We start from the raw sequence: 14,848 nt of genomic DNA, 5'->3' as shown, positions 1-14,848 counted from the left end.
TATCACTTTTGCCGTTACCATAAGACCTTCGGTGTCAAACCGGCTCCTATCAACAACTGCCTGCCTGCAGTGCATTTGACCTCCGAACATTTACCATTTACCATCGGAGCCATAAAATAATAGTCATCAGCTATCAACAAAACGGCTGTCGCGTCTGAGTACAAGTCTGCTCGTCATTGTTACTCGCCTTTTTATGCAATTTTGCAATTTATAGGCATCTAGTACATTCCTAAATGCCTATGTACATATGTATGGATGCATGTTTGTGACGGTTTAACAGTTATTTTACATTTGCGGGCTGTCAAACTCAGTGCATTAACAAGCAAGTGAGCGGAGAGAGGAGAACATAATCGCTTAGTTGTTAACTAGTACTATGGGTTGTCAATCTCCCTTGCTTATATGATTTTTAAAACGTTTTCGAGCCTCAATCACATAACGCCAGTTGTCTGTGTGTAAAATTATTCAAATAATGATGTGTGTATGTATAAATGTATTACTAAAGAAAACTAGAGCATTGATTTCTTATTTATAATTTCTTTGCATATTTTTAGAAGTCCAAATGTTGGGTATGACTGTTTTTAGTGTTTGAAATATGAACAACATTTGTTTTTTTTTTTTAATGTAAATATATTGTTATTTTTAAATATATTATTAAAATGAAATATTTTTTTAACTAAAATATTTTGTATATCAATTATATACTTTTTTTACAATATTATTTTATAAACTCTTGAACAAGAAGAAATCTGAAGAATATTTCAAATAGCATTGATTTTTGAAAAAAAGAGAAATCATGAAAGTTGTAAATTAAATTTATTTAATATTTTTATTCTTACTTTCGAGTTTTAAACAAAAGCTGCAAACCAAAAAATATTTTACTTTTATTTTAAACATTTTTAACATCGTAAAAAGTTTTAAGCGCCTTTCCTAAGGTTCTAGCATACACATTTTATTTCGATTGGAGATGGTTTAGTTGTGTTTGAGTAATCAATAAGAGCCAATATTTACAGTTTTGATTTAGACTATAGTATTTTAATTTATAAGTTGCGATTAAAATTTGTATATCTTTGATAACCATGAGGCGGGTGTTACATCTTGTAGAAGCAATCTGAGAAAATTAGATTTTTATGTATTGAGGACCCCCTATTTCCCATTTGTACATATTGTTATATGTGGGCGCACAAACATACATATATGATTATGCTACGTAAGATGAAAGATATTCGTTTTAAGCTAAAGTTCGGTTTTAAGAAAATCAACGTGGAACAACCCAATATTTTACTGTAGAAAATAGGCGTTTATGTTACTATGATCCCCAGGATACTTTTTATTTGTTGAGAGTTTTATTTTGTATGTTAGGAAATTTTGGAAAAATGTTTAAAAATAATAGACAGTTTCTAGATAATTTTTTCAAGTTCTATAACGAAATTAGAGCTTACATTAATGTATGTGTTGGTGTTTGCAGTCAAAATAAGAGTTCACATCAATAATTAGTAAATAATTATTGTAACGTAATTATAAAGTTTTAAATAAGTTAATGTTTTATCTGAAATTCAGTTGGCTGCTGTTGTTCTAATGTTTCTTAAGGGGTTGCATGGGTTTACGGGTTTAAAAAAATCGAATTCAGGTTGATCCGAGTAATAGTTTCGGAGATACAGTCTTGGGAACTTGTGCACTCGAGGTGCGCCGTCTTTAAACCCGTTTTTCTCGAAACTGTCTTTTTGAAGTCGGTTGGCAAGATTTCTCGAGAACTACTCAATCGATCTTCATGAAATTTTGCACAGGTCTTTGAGATACAATTCTTAAAGACAGGATTTTTTTCGATTGCAACTATTTGAAAAATAAAATGTCGCGAAAATTTAATTTTTTTGTAAATATGTCTGCACAAAATCCAATTTTCAGTTTTTCCTTCGTCCAAGTTATAGGCTAAGGTTTTAATTAAAAAACGTATTTCTTTATTTTTTAATCTAGATGATCCTGTAAGGAGTTATTCTGCCAATGCGAGCGCATCTTTTTTTCCGAGGTGTCACTGGAAATGGCGTCGCAATGGCCCAATTTAAAATAATTTTTCCAAAATTCAGAATTTCTTTGCTAATAGTGTATATTCGTAACAATAAAAAATTCTAATAAAATATTTCATTTTTATATTGCTGTTTTTTGGCCGAGGAGACCCAATAATCAAATCTAATTTCTTAAATTTGAAAAATATAGTCAGACTTCGAATTAAATTCCGAAAACTGTAGTGATTGAGTTTCATTTAAGATGTAAACAATTTTTTTACAAACTGATTTATTTTAAAACAATTACAGTTTTAACATATTTGAAAAAATTGTGCAATTATTAAAAAATAAATAACAATAATTTGCACTAAATGAAATTGTATCGCTTGAAATAAAAATATACTAGAATTTGAAGTTTAAAACTAAAAACAAGTAATTTTACTACAGATATCTGGTCAAATAAAAAAATTTCCCACATAAGAATTAAATGTTGATCGGTTAGTTTGTATGACAGCTACATATGTATATGCTACAGCGATCCAAAATCGCTGGTTCCGTTAAATGAGCTGCTTGAAGAGAAAAACGTTTTTATTTCCGATTGATATCCCATAAACTGAAGTATTAGTTCGCTTGTATACAGACGGACAGACAGCCGGACTTGGTTCATCGACTCAGCTCATCACCCTGATCAGTTGTATTTCGTATATATAAAGTCTACAACGTTTTCTTTTAGGTGTTACAGACGTCTTCGTAAACTTATTATACGAGCACTGGTCAGGGCATAAAAGTGCCTGTGATAACTGTATTTTCCCTAAACAACAACGAAATTTGCGTTAGCAAAAAGTGAAAGTTAAAACGAAACAAATTTGTATGAAGGAAATTCAATTATTTAAGAATCTTTTTTCTCTGATTGGCGCGCTTAAAATTTTGTTTAAAATTTATAAGCTTTTATACATACTTAGATTAGAATAAACATATTTACGAGCATATTAGATAACACATACATACATTGCACATCAACTCGCAAGCAAATGATTTACTTAAAATTGTAAAGAGGGTAATAAACATTTGTTGGAATCGTTGTTAAAATCTATTAAGCGCACAAGTAAGTCTGCATATGATACACTCTTGACCGAGCCTGATTGCCTCATTTAACCCACCACCCATGGTTCATGCAAATCAACCGTCGTCTGCGACTTAGCCTTCGACTGCCTGCTGCCCTGTCAACATTCCGTACATATGTATGTATGTATACGGATCATGGGCAATATGCTAGTGAATGAGAACTTTCATATCAACACACACACACGAGTAGACACATACACATATAAGTGGAATCTTATTTCTCATCACCTGAAAACTATCGACCCAACACTGTCCAGCAATGGCTCTGCGTTGCCTCTATACTACTCACCACACCTTCTTGCGCTGCAGGCGTCTAAATACCCACCATTCCTCAAATACATACAAGAAACATATGTACGTGGCATGAATGTACATAGCGCCGACACTTGAACTCGGTAAAGTGTTGAATATATTCTGCTCACCCAATTGACCCACAAAAATTAGACTCAGACTCACAGATTGCCACAAATTTCTGCCCCCTGCTAGGCGCTGTGAAACGGTACATGAATGAGTGGGTATACAATGTGCCACGGCACTTTTGCAGATACGTGTGTGTATATGTTTGTGTGAGTACAGACCCCGACAACTTTTTCAAAGCAAATAAAGCGTAGTGTAGAACAAATAAAGTTTCGCCTCATATACATATATACACATGTATATATGTATGTGTGTGGTACATGGTGGAACATGTGAAATTAGGTCAGTACTGTGTCGATGATCCTTTGAATGGCGCTCGGCTTTTGCTGTTTTGTTTTTGTTTTTACCAGCTTTAGCTTACCACAACAAACACCAAAATATACAGACATGTAGACCAATACTGTCCACAATAAACAAAGGTGTATGTGTGTGTGCGGCATAAAAGACAAAACCAAGGTACGCTGGCATTTATGATATGAATAATAAACTTGAGCGTTATGTGCGCTGTACACACACATATTCACAAACATGTAGGCGCCACATACACATACAAAATTGTATATTATTATATTACTGCCATTACAATCACTATTGAAATGCTGCAAGACAAAGACTTTTAGCGCTGAGCCTTTGAAATTCAATAACAAGCAAATTGTGTAGGCAAACGGTGAAATTACGAAATCAGTACATGCAAAACTCCATTCAACGCACATTACAGCTCAATCAGTGACACAAAATATTCTTTATACTAATGTATCTGCAAGTGTGTATTAGCGTCTTTATTTTAAAGTCGGTCTAGGCAAATGCCACGCCAACATTGATTAACCCGCCGTTTGTGGCGACAGCTCATTCACTATGCGTACCTACACATATATGTATGTACATAGTTATATATAAAAATATGTATATGAAAGTACACTCATATACACACACTCACTCCCACCCGGCAGAAAATCTCCGAGCAGTTATCATAACAACGAAAATGAGAAGATTATGTGAGTAAATGGATAAATGGTTCAATTTAAGTTCAAATATCTTTTTAAAACAATGGTTTATTAAACTATTATATTCCAAGAATTACGTAGAAATATTAAATAATACAGTAATCGCAGCAATTAAAGAAAGTACATCGTCAGTACATACAGAAAAATTAGGAGAGTTTTTGAGAGAAAATAGTTATGACAAAAAAATCATTTCAAAAATCTTATTAAATTAAAGTTTTACTTCAGTCATTCGATGGATGTGAATGTTATGTTTTGTATAGGACCAAGGAACTTTTGTCTATATGTAAACCTTTAATTTTTATCCCTTTTCATACCAACTATTATCTTGAAATTTTTTTTTATTATTTATTACTCCAATTTTTAAATTATTTTCTTAATTTTTAATTCGAAACATCTTGGATAAAAAATTCAAATTTAAATTTTTACTTCGATTTTGAGATTAAAAATTAAAATTTCAATATCTGATTTCAACATTGGAATTTCATAAGAAAAACCGTGATCAAAATTGAAATTTTTTTTTACACCAAAATTTAAAAAAAAAATTTTTTTTTTATTTTTGAAACCAAAAATTTTTCATCAAAGAACTCGCAATGCTGCTCACAATTAAAAAGTGTACAATAATTTACTATTTTTTTATTACGAAGCTATAGCCGGCCAACTGTTTGCATACAAGTATAACGGAAAAGTTTTGTAGCTCTTTTCTAACCATCTAACCAAAAGGTTTGATGTGTACAACCTTCAAGACGACTTAAATTTATTTGATAAGGAAATGAGATATTTTGTGAAGACCTTTACCTTAAATGACACCCTCAATCTGAATATATGTTCGAAGATTAAAACATTGTCTGGCTTTTATACAAGTAATAAAAGGTAAATTTTCTGAAGATATCTGAATAAAAATATGTTCGTTATGCTGATCTTTTAAGACTTAATGTCACTTCTTGGCAAACTTATAGAAATTTCTATAGTCTTATTATGGTTCCTAATCCTATGTAAATGGACCAGTTCAATGCTAGAGCATCTCCTAACGGGTTATGCCGAAGTACATATACCAAACTTATATCTAAAAGCAAAAACTGTAGCATTGTGTGATTATACGCCCATGTGCATGTGTGGTTAAAGATTACTCAAATTTTTGGTTTCAAAAAAGGAATTCGCATCACGAAAGCAGCAAAATATAAATGAAGCGGCTTTGAAGTGCCCCGAAAATGTGTAATGAAACGTAAAATTGAAAAATATGCAAAGACATAAGTACTTAATTTTAATGCTTAACTAAGCACAGATGTGTGCAATTCAACTGTTTGCATGACGATAATCTTATTAAGACTACGTAATACTTAGAATATATGAGCGGTTGTTTGTAGATGTGTGTGGGTATGTATTTGCCAACCAACTTTGTCTTATTTCTTTTAGAACAGAAGCAATGCTATGTAAGTCTTATTTATAACTTTGCCTGTCATTATTGTTGAAGGACATGGGATTGATATCAAGTGTTTGTAAATACTGCTGAAAATATGTATACATACATATACATAAGTACGTACATATGTACATATATACTTATCATTTATGTGTGTATATTTTAATGCGGTACTTTTCCTGCCGCAATTCCAATTATAAAGCAAATCACTGGCATTAAGTGTTACGTGGCGACTATCTAAACTTAAATTTTTTATATGCCTGCTATATATATTTATAAATACATATATGTATATATATGGCTAATGTCTATTTTTATACATCAGAAAAAAAGCTTTCCATTAAATAACGTTGTCGAAAATAATCTGCAAAAGTCATTATAGCTCATTAATGTTTAGGTAGTTAACTTTTTATACATTAACCGAAATAAAGCGAATCAATCATTTTTTTATATTGTGAAACAGCAAATTGTCTTTCATTCTGTTATTTTTTATGAGGAGACAAATAAACATGGTTTTATTTATATTTAACATCCTATAAGAAGTTTAGACGCCACAACCTCGAGCATTACTTGCGAAAATTTAGTTTTGTTGCTTGAAACCGTTTAAGGGTAAGCAAATATTGTTAAGTAAAAGTTCTTTGCTCTAGTAGAGGAGAGCTCTAAAGTCATTGACACAAGTGCGAATATCAGTATATGAATTCTATAAGATAATAGTTGGTTATCATTTTAATGTGTAGTACTATGGGTGCTCCAATGCCTAGCTCGTCTGTTTGAAAAATATTTGACGAGTTTGGTAGACGAAAAGGTAGACGCGCGCATACTGAACTCTATTTTGACTCACTTAATATATAGAAGAACAGTTTTAAATCATTTTGTGGACTTTTTTGTTTGTAAATTAGTCCCTCCTGACAAATAATTAATTCGTGCTCAACATGGCGTATGAGTAATTTTTGGTTAGAGTATGTATAGACCGTGTATACCATCTGATCATATTTCAGCCGAATTGATAATAGAAAACTACATTTTCACTAGCCTCCGGAGCTAGTACAAGCACGTCAATGATTACATGTTATTAAATTTTCTATACAATGTTAAAAGCCTCGGGTGGAATAACCTACGCTGCGAATTTTGGTTTTTTCGATTGGAGCGCCATTCGCTATATTGTTGGATAGCTTTCACGTGGTATAAAAATTCACGTCTCATTATTATGAGGCATGAAATAAATTTTCCACAACTTCGCCGAGCTTTACTGAACGCTTTGTGCGACTCAAATAATTTTATTTCAGATAAAGTAGACTTTCCATTTGCAATGATTTCGTAGACGTAATTCTATCCGAAACATATCAAGCAAACTCATTGTTAATTTTTTATTCCATGGTTAAAATCGCCATATAAAACCTTCGCCTTGTAAACAAACAGCTGTCCAAATGCATTCTGATTGACATATGAAGATCAAACTTCATAAAAAAAACACTGTACTAAACTAGTCCGGGTCACACTTGATCAGGTGATATATATGATGTTTAAAAAGCATCGAAAGCAGAAATCAAACCATATTGAGTTTTCCTGTTTACCACCAACACGAATATTCATATAAATAATATTTATTAAATTATTTGTTTTGGTTAATGATCTTTCATGCTCGTTTCAGGGACTTAATGCGAGCGAAGCCCCGGGAAAAGCTACTATACAATAAAAGTTATGTTTTCCGAGAGAAAAGAATTTAATTGCTTCTCTGGTTGTTATAAAATTACTAGGTTGTAATAAAACTATTGCAATTGAATAACTGGCTCCAAGTCATAATCAAAATTTCTGATTTACGACTATATGAAACTTCTTAAGAAAACTAGCTTTTATTATAGGAAGAAGTAATTGAATTTATAATGAGTTGAGAAAAATATGAAATATACTCACGCACAAAAATGTTGCTCATCAACGTGGCGGGCAAACAAAACACAATCACCAATATATCAGCAATCGCCAAGTTGACAATAAAATAATTGGTGACCGTACGCATTCGTGGCGCCCGCAATACAACGGCAATTACAAAGCTATTGCCAACCAAGCCAACCAGAAAGACAATAATATAGGCAAAGCAATAGACAATCGTCATTGTCAGCGAGTGTCGGTAGAGCACATCGAAGTCGGTCGCGCCATGCTCCCAATAGACCGTATCATTATCAGCAGACGGCAGCAATACTGTTGGTGTCGACATTGTTTCGACGGCGGCGGTGAAAGTGGAGGATGGTGATATATCTGCCAACAAATTGGCATAAAAGCTCGTTAAAGTTGCACCACTCTGCACATCTGCTGGCAAACGATCGAGCAGCAGGTCTTCAGTTCTAAACGCATTCGGCGAACCGGTCACCGTGGCTGTGGCGGTCGTCATAACCGAACCCAACAATGTATCCATCACCAAACTGCTGGGCGGTGCATTTTGTTGTAAGACTGTTTCGTTTTTTGTGTAAAGAGTTGTGAGCGCGGCAGGTGACATGATGATGTTTGCATTGAGTGGCGATACCGACATGTTCACGTCATTGGTCGCCGTCTCATTGGAGGCGTGCAATAGATCGTTATTCATTTCGGTAAATTGCTCAACATATTCGGGATTTAGTAGTAAATCTAAAAAATTATTTGTGATATTAACGCGCTGCTCGACTAAGTCGGTCGCATTCGGTATTGCAGTGGGCTCGATAGCATTGTTCTCTCGTACGAGTTGTAGACTCGCACCGATTGTTGCTTTCTGATTGCTGCTGTCATATTTCGATGTGGGAACTGGCGTTCTATTGCGGAAAGGTTTCAACAAATTCGTACCATTTAAATGTTTGTACTTTTGTAGTTTCTTCAGAATATTTTGTGGATCGGCCGATGCTACCATAGTTGGGCTGATCTGCGAGAGGAAAGTAAAAATATAACTATATTAGAAAGATAATGAACTGGTAAGGAGATAATTGATTACGATGCACATACATATATACCATATATTTTAAAAAATCTAAATGAAATAAATTTCAGTCAGAAAAACGGATCTTACAGAGTTTTTTTTCCACTATTAGCGGTAAACCCTTTTGATTTTTTTCTCAAATGATTTGAATCTTTCGCCTTGTTATTTGGATATGTATGAAAATTAATCCAGATAGATACATACGGTGTAAAAATTTGACGATGGGCTTGGCACAGCGCAATTTTAGGTTAAAACGCATATCTCAAAACCTGCTTTACTGCTTTCAACCAAATTTGGTACATAACATCTTCTAACATTTTTATGTTACAGTGTGAAAATGAGCGAAATTGGTCTCCAACCACGCCTACTTCGCATACAATACAATTTTAAATTCCTTTTGACTGTTTTCTTTCCAGTGTACAAATCAAGAAGCAATTATTATAACAAAAAAACTTTGCACGCATAATGCCTTTAGCGTATGCCACCTTATAATCAAAAATTGTCAGAATCCAACAAAAACTGTGCCAGCCTCTTCTATGTACCGAACATTTGGACCCCACTACGTATAGTTGACTTTTAACCGAAAATATCGGTCAGTATGTGAGATATACAATTGAAATTCAGAAAAAATCTTTTCCTGACAATGGTATGACTCTGTGTCAAAAATAGGTTTAATTGGGTCAATACTTTTCTTAGCTTCCCTATACCTAATACAACGATTTTCGAACTTCCAGGTGATTTTATACCGCATATATCGATCAACATGTGAGTTACCTCAATGAAAATGAGGGAGGGTGTTTTACTGATACAGTGTACCGTTGTGCCTAAGATGAATAAAATTGGGAGAGAACTTGACCTAGGCTGCATATAACAAACTTAAAACATCCTTTACTCCATATGAGTATGGTATGTGAGGTACCTTAATGAATATCTAGGCACATTTTATTATTATGTGGTATATCAATAGTAGCAAAAATAGGGCGATACTACCCCAACTCCCATAAGAATTAAGGTTATTTTGAGTTAGGGAAGTTCAGCTGTATATATAATTGCATGATTCCTCTGAGGTATACTTATGATATAATATTCAGTTGCACTCGAACTTTGCACTTTCTTACTTGTGTTTTTAATTGTTTATCTAATCAAACGCCTCTGTATCTCACTTCAATTCTCGAACTACATATTACTATTTCCTTCTTATTGAATTCCGTTTAAGCTTCGCATGTTTTTCTTTTTTATGAAGGGTTTTATATTTTGGTGCAACTGAAGAACACGTTTTTGCTTGTTTATATATTTTTTCAAACCGGAGCCGAAATTTTGTAGCAATATACATAAATTAGAGCGAAGCTATGAGATTTCCTATAATAAATTCAATTTAAATGAATTTACTCAAATCTATTCTTTAATATAGAATAATTGATAATATTTGCAGCTTAAAAACTTCATTTTTTAAAAATATTTACATACATAGATATTTATTTTTGATTTGCTTGAAAACATTTTAAATTTCTTTATAACAAATTTTTATCTTATTTTACAAACTGCTATTTATTTATTAAAATAACGCGAGCTACCAAGATTTGATATCTGTGAAATTCATTATTATTGTTGTTATTGAAATGCATTTACCGCCTAGCGGAGCAGATTGCACAACCTTTCGCGCCTGTAAAACAACTCAAGGTCCACTGCTATACTTTCTGCCTGAGGACCTTGTGCAGATATTCACGTTAAGGCCACCGCCGAGATGAGTACATATGTACAACAGTCATATAACATATCTATGTACACATGTATGTATGTAAGCGTATTTATTGTAGTGCAACATACGGTATTGGTATAACCAAGTAAAATGGCATCGCCTAATTTTGCAATTCCACCAACAAATGCCATATAAATAGAGATATACTATATGTATGTGTATGTCAGCGGCTATGCGCATAAAAAAATGTAACAGGCAAAGGGCTTGAAAACCAATTTCGGTTTTGTTTTGAAGGTTGCAACTCGAAAATTTCACATTTCGCAAGGTTGCGGGCGCCGCTGGCCGTGTAGGTGTCTGTGGAGGTGTGTTTATGAAATTATACCATACATACATAAGTATGTATATGAAACACTTCTAGGCACTAATGCAACTGCAGCTGCAGCTGTTTGTGATGTGTTTGTGTATGTATTTGTGAGAGTTTCACTACAGCGCTTTATACAAGCATACTGGTATATATGTATGTACGAGTATGCATTTTATTATATACACGACATTAGAATCAATTACTGCAATCAAACACAATCCGCAATCAGTGTCGAAATTATCCGCTTACTTAAGTGCTATCTTTGCCACAAAGCTATCAACGTTGCCAAATACACAGCTACATATTGCGTATTTGTGTGGGTGTTTGTATGTGTTTTTGTATGCACAAGACTTACAACAAATATTTACGATGCCCAAATAGCGCAGTTGTAATTGTTACCGTTAAGTAGCAGCTTGACAAACTCAACCTTGCCACACTATAAAAAGGCTAACAAACATACAACAACAGCCGCAAACACACACACACACACCCACAGAGACACACCGAGTTCAGCAACAATAACAACAGCAACGTTTACGATAGCCGATGGAGCGATAAAAAGTTCAGTAGCAGACAACAAGGCGACAATATATGACTTGGATATTTATCTGACACAAAGAGTGCGTACGGACAACCGTTACGTTTGAATGCGCGCTGCGTGCCGCTGCGCACCGATATGTAAAAGCTTTGTAGGCACTCACTAAATACTGTCGCTGCTGCTACTAACTTTCTGACTAAATTTATAACATTCAATTTATGCCTTTGGCTATGCAAGTGTGTTTGTATGTGTGCACATGTGTGTTTTTTTTTTTTGTTTTGTTGAGCCTTTTTTTCCATTACACTTTAATTTCTTTCTATTCTCTTAACGACAAGGATGACGGCGTCGCAAGTTTTGTCTCCAGACAAACTCAATGAAGGAATGACAACAGCAACAAACACACACACACGTACATACATATGTGTTCAGCGTACAAGCAATAAAATGTAATGGCACAAATGTTCCGAATTACAGGACTACAATTGTGATGCCTTAGTGAATTATAAATAAACATATGTATGTGTGCACATATACACAGTTATGTACGTATATGTATATGAATAGGTATTTAAGAAAAACGAAAACGAGGCATTAAACTAAAAAGGGTCATGGGACCATTGTCGCATAACTTTGAAAATATTTAATAACACACTAGCGTATATACACGCACACATTTACACACACACATACACAAAAATATACACACAGTTACTCCTGTATGTGTAATAAACACTTTTTCTCGGGCAATGGGTCACAGTCGAGTGCTAAAAAGCGCTGCTAAATGTGGTTATACCGTAATTAAGTGCACGAAAGAAAGAAAAATAACAAAATATCACTTAATACCAATTGATATGCTAAAAGCATATTCTAAAGTTCAAACACACAGGCCTGAGCGCCTAAAATAACACAATAGCGCCACAAATAAATATTCATTACCCTCGCCCAGCGACCTTTTCGGCTCAAATACACTTTTTCTTGCTTTACAAAATTACTTTTCAGTTTGCTTTTTTTGCCTCTACAGCTTTGATCCCACTATTTTGACGCAAAATTTACGCTAACTAAGTAACACAGCAACTTTGAATGCGACATTGTGCGCTGCTGATTACTTCTTAAGCCACACAGCATCTAAGCTTAATTGGCTATGTAAGCGCTTAAATCCAACACCCACAAAACGCACGCAGCTCAATTCAAATTCAAAATCAACTGGTTTATCTGGTTTATCTCGTATTACCGTGAACTGCACAGCACAAAACTGGAGTAGCGTTGAGTTCAGCACAATGTACTCGTCGTACGCGTTGCCTTCAGCCACATGTACACATACAGGCACCCACCCACACAGCAATGGTAAATGTTACTATTTTGTGTTATGCTTGCCACTTTGCATATGTGCGAAAATGTTGTATTTCCTTCACTCGAACTCTGCGATTTTGTTTTGTTTACTATTGTTAAACGCGAGTTAGTTCATTCGCCTGCTTGATATTTGCATGTGTGTGTGTGTTTCCTGTTTTCATATGTGTGTCATGTGTCGATGTGGCTTTGGTCTTTTGTCTTTTTTAATTCCTTAGGCGCACTGTCGTTGTTAACGGTTTCGTGTTCAAAGCCATACTGTTGTCAAACTTTGTATGCCAGCACATTTCGTTGTCTAAATCCACATATATGTATATATGTACATACATACATCGTTTACCAGGATATATTCGCACAAACATCGGTATACATCGGCATGTTTGTATGTGTGTGTACTTGATAAAATGTATGGCACAGTTTCGCTTTTAGCGATCCACTTCGTTGTTGCCTATACGAAACTTTACGAGCCGCCCACAGCCCGCACAACAACACCGCCAACAACAGCAGCACCATGGCTTGGTTACTCTTTTAGCGCTATTACTCCCCATTTACCACTACTCTTGGCATACTCTGTTTGCTCGACGTTGTTGCTGCTGTTACTGCTCCCAAGACTTCGACTTTGTGCGGCTCTCCACACTCTCTGGCTGTCAGACATTTGTTGATGTTTGTTGCTTGGCGCTGAGTTGTGAATGTAGGTCCTTGTTACCTTGCTGCGCGCTCTCTCGGCGTTCACTCAACTCGTTTGAGTGCAATTATGAGTGTTGGACTAGACGTTAGCGCCCAACTTTCGTCCTTGCATGTTTGGTATTCCGTTTTGTTGGTATGTGTCTGTTATGGTTATATTTGTTAGTATGAGCTAGCATATTTTATGCAATTGCATTTGAGTATTTAGTAGGTTTGCCAGATCTGTGGCATATTTGGTATAAGCATTATAGTATCTAAGCTAAGCTGCAAAAAAAATATTGTATAAATAAAAAGAAAAATATTTAATTATTTATCAAAATTTATTTTGTCGCCTCAAAGTAATCACCACCTTTCATTAGCTCGTTTCGTGATGGCCTTCAGCACATTCAGCGAATGTTGTTTTATCTCTTCGATCGACTGAAAACGGGTTCCATTCCGATGATTGTTGACTTGTTTGCATATCAAATTCATAAACCCATATCTCATCGGCAGTTTTATTGCTCTCCATGAATGTTGGATCGGAATTCGCATGATCAAGCATGTCCAAAGATACCTGTTACGATACCCTTTTTGTAAAAATTCAGCTTTATCGGAAACATCAAGCAAGAACGCGTTTCATACCCAAAATATCCATCAAAAATTATTCGAACGGACTCGCGAGGGATGTCAAGCTCTCGTGCTATCTCTCTAATACTTGCTGGACGATTTTAAAGCACCATATCCTTTACTTTTTAATATTTAGATCATTTGAAGAAGTCGAAGGTCGTCCAAAATGAGGCACGTTGAAGACATGCCTCTGTTGATCTTCGAAGGCTTTGTGCCACTCATAGGCTTGTGTTTTTCGATATTTTTATTCTTTGTAAAAATCGTAAAAATCTGCTTAAGAGCTTCTGTAAACAAACTAGTGGACAGATCGGGGAATTCAGTTCCAATTTCCGGGTGATTTTTGTCACAATGTATAAGTATGTTAGGATGGGTTGTTTTGTTCATCGAGAAGAACTTTAACTGTCGAATTAGTTTAAATAAGTACTTAGTGATACAAGTTGTTGTTGGATTTCGAAAATCACATTGATTTCGAGAATTATGCTTATATTTTATAATAAGCTTATCTTACTTATTATAAAATATAAGCATGGTTGATATCGATTTGTGTCTTTGGAGACTTTCTTATAGATTTTTTAATGTATGACAAATATCTTGTCAGATATGGACTCAGTTTACGACAATCAGATTTAATCGTTCTCATAATAAGCTTAATAGAGCATTTTTTGTGATGGCTGATTTCTAAATATCTAATACAGTTTGT

The 14,848-nt window shown here is 34.4% G+C and overlaps 1 protein-coding gene across 1 annotated transcript in view; it reads right to left on the bottom strand.

Annotated features, from left to right (window-relative positions):
* The window catches only part of LOC126759005 (neuropeptide SIFamide receptor), a 30,977-nt gene extending 17,879 nt beyond the window's left edge, over window positions 1–13,098 (bottom strand). Inside the window, exons 1-2 of the mRNA XM_050473526.1 lie at window positions 12,743–13,098; window positions 7,881–8,856 (exon numbers count right to left, since the gene is read on the bottom strand). Coding sequence (XP_050329483.1) covers window positions 7,881–8,844 — 964 coding nt within the window. The 5' untranslated portion in view covers window positions 8,845–8,856; window positions 12,743–13,098. The remainder of the gene's footprint in view (window positions 1–7,880; window positions 8,857–12,742) is intronic.
* Window positions 13,099–14,848: the final 1,750 nt, after the last annotated feature.

This window comes from Bactrocera neohumeralis, chromosome 2, assembly GCF_024586455.1.
Source record: "Bactrocera neohumeralis isolate Rockhampton chromosome 2, APGP_CSIRO_Bneo_wtdbg2-racon-allhic-juicebox.fasta_v2, whole genome shotgun sequence".
Taxonomy (NCBI): Eukaryota; Metazoa; Arthropoda; class Insecta; order Diptera; family Tephritidae; genus Bactrocera; species Bactrocera neohumeralis.
This window is presented reverse-complemented; position numbering and strand designations above follow the sequence as displayed.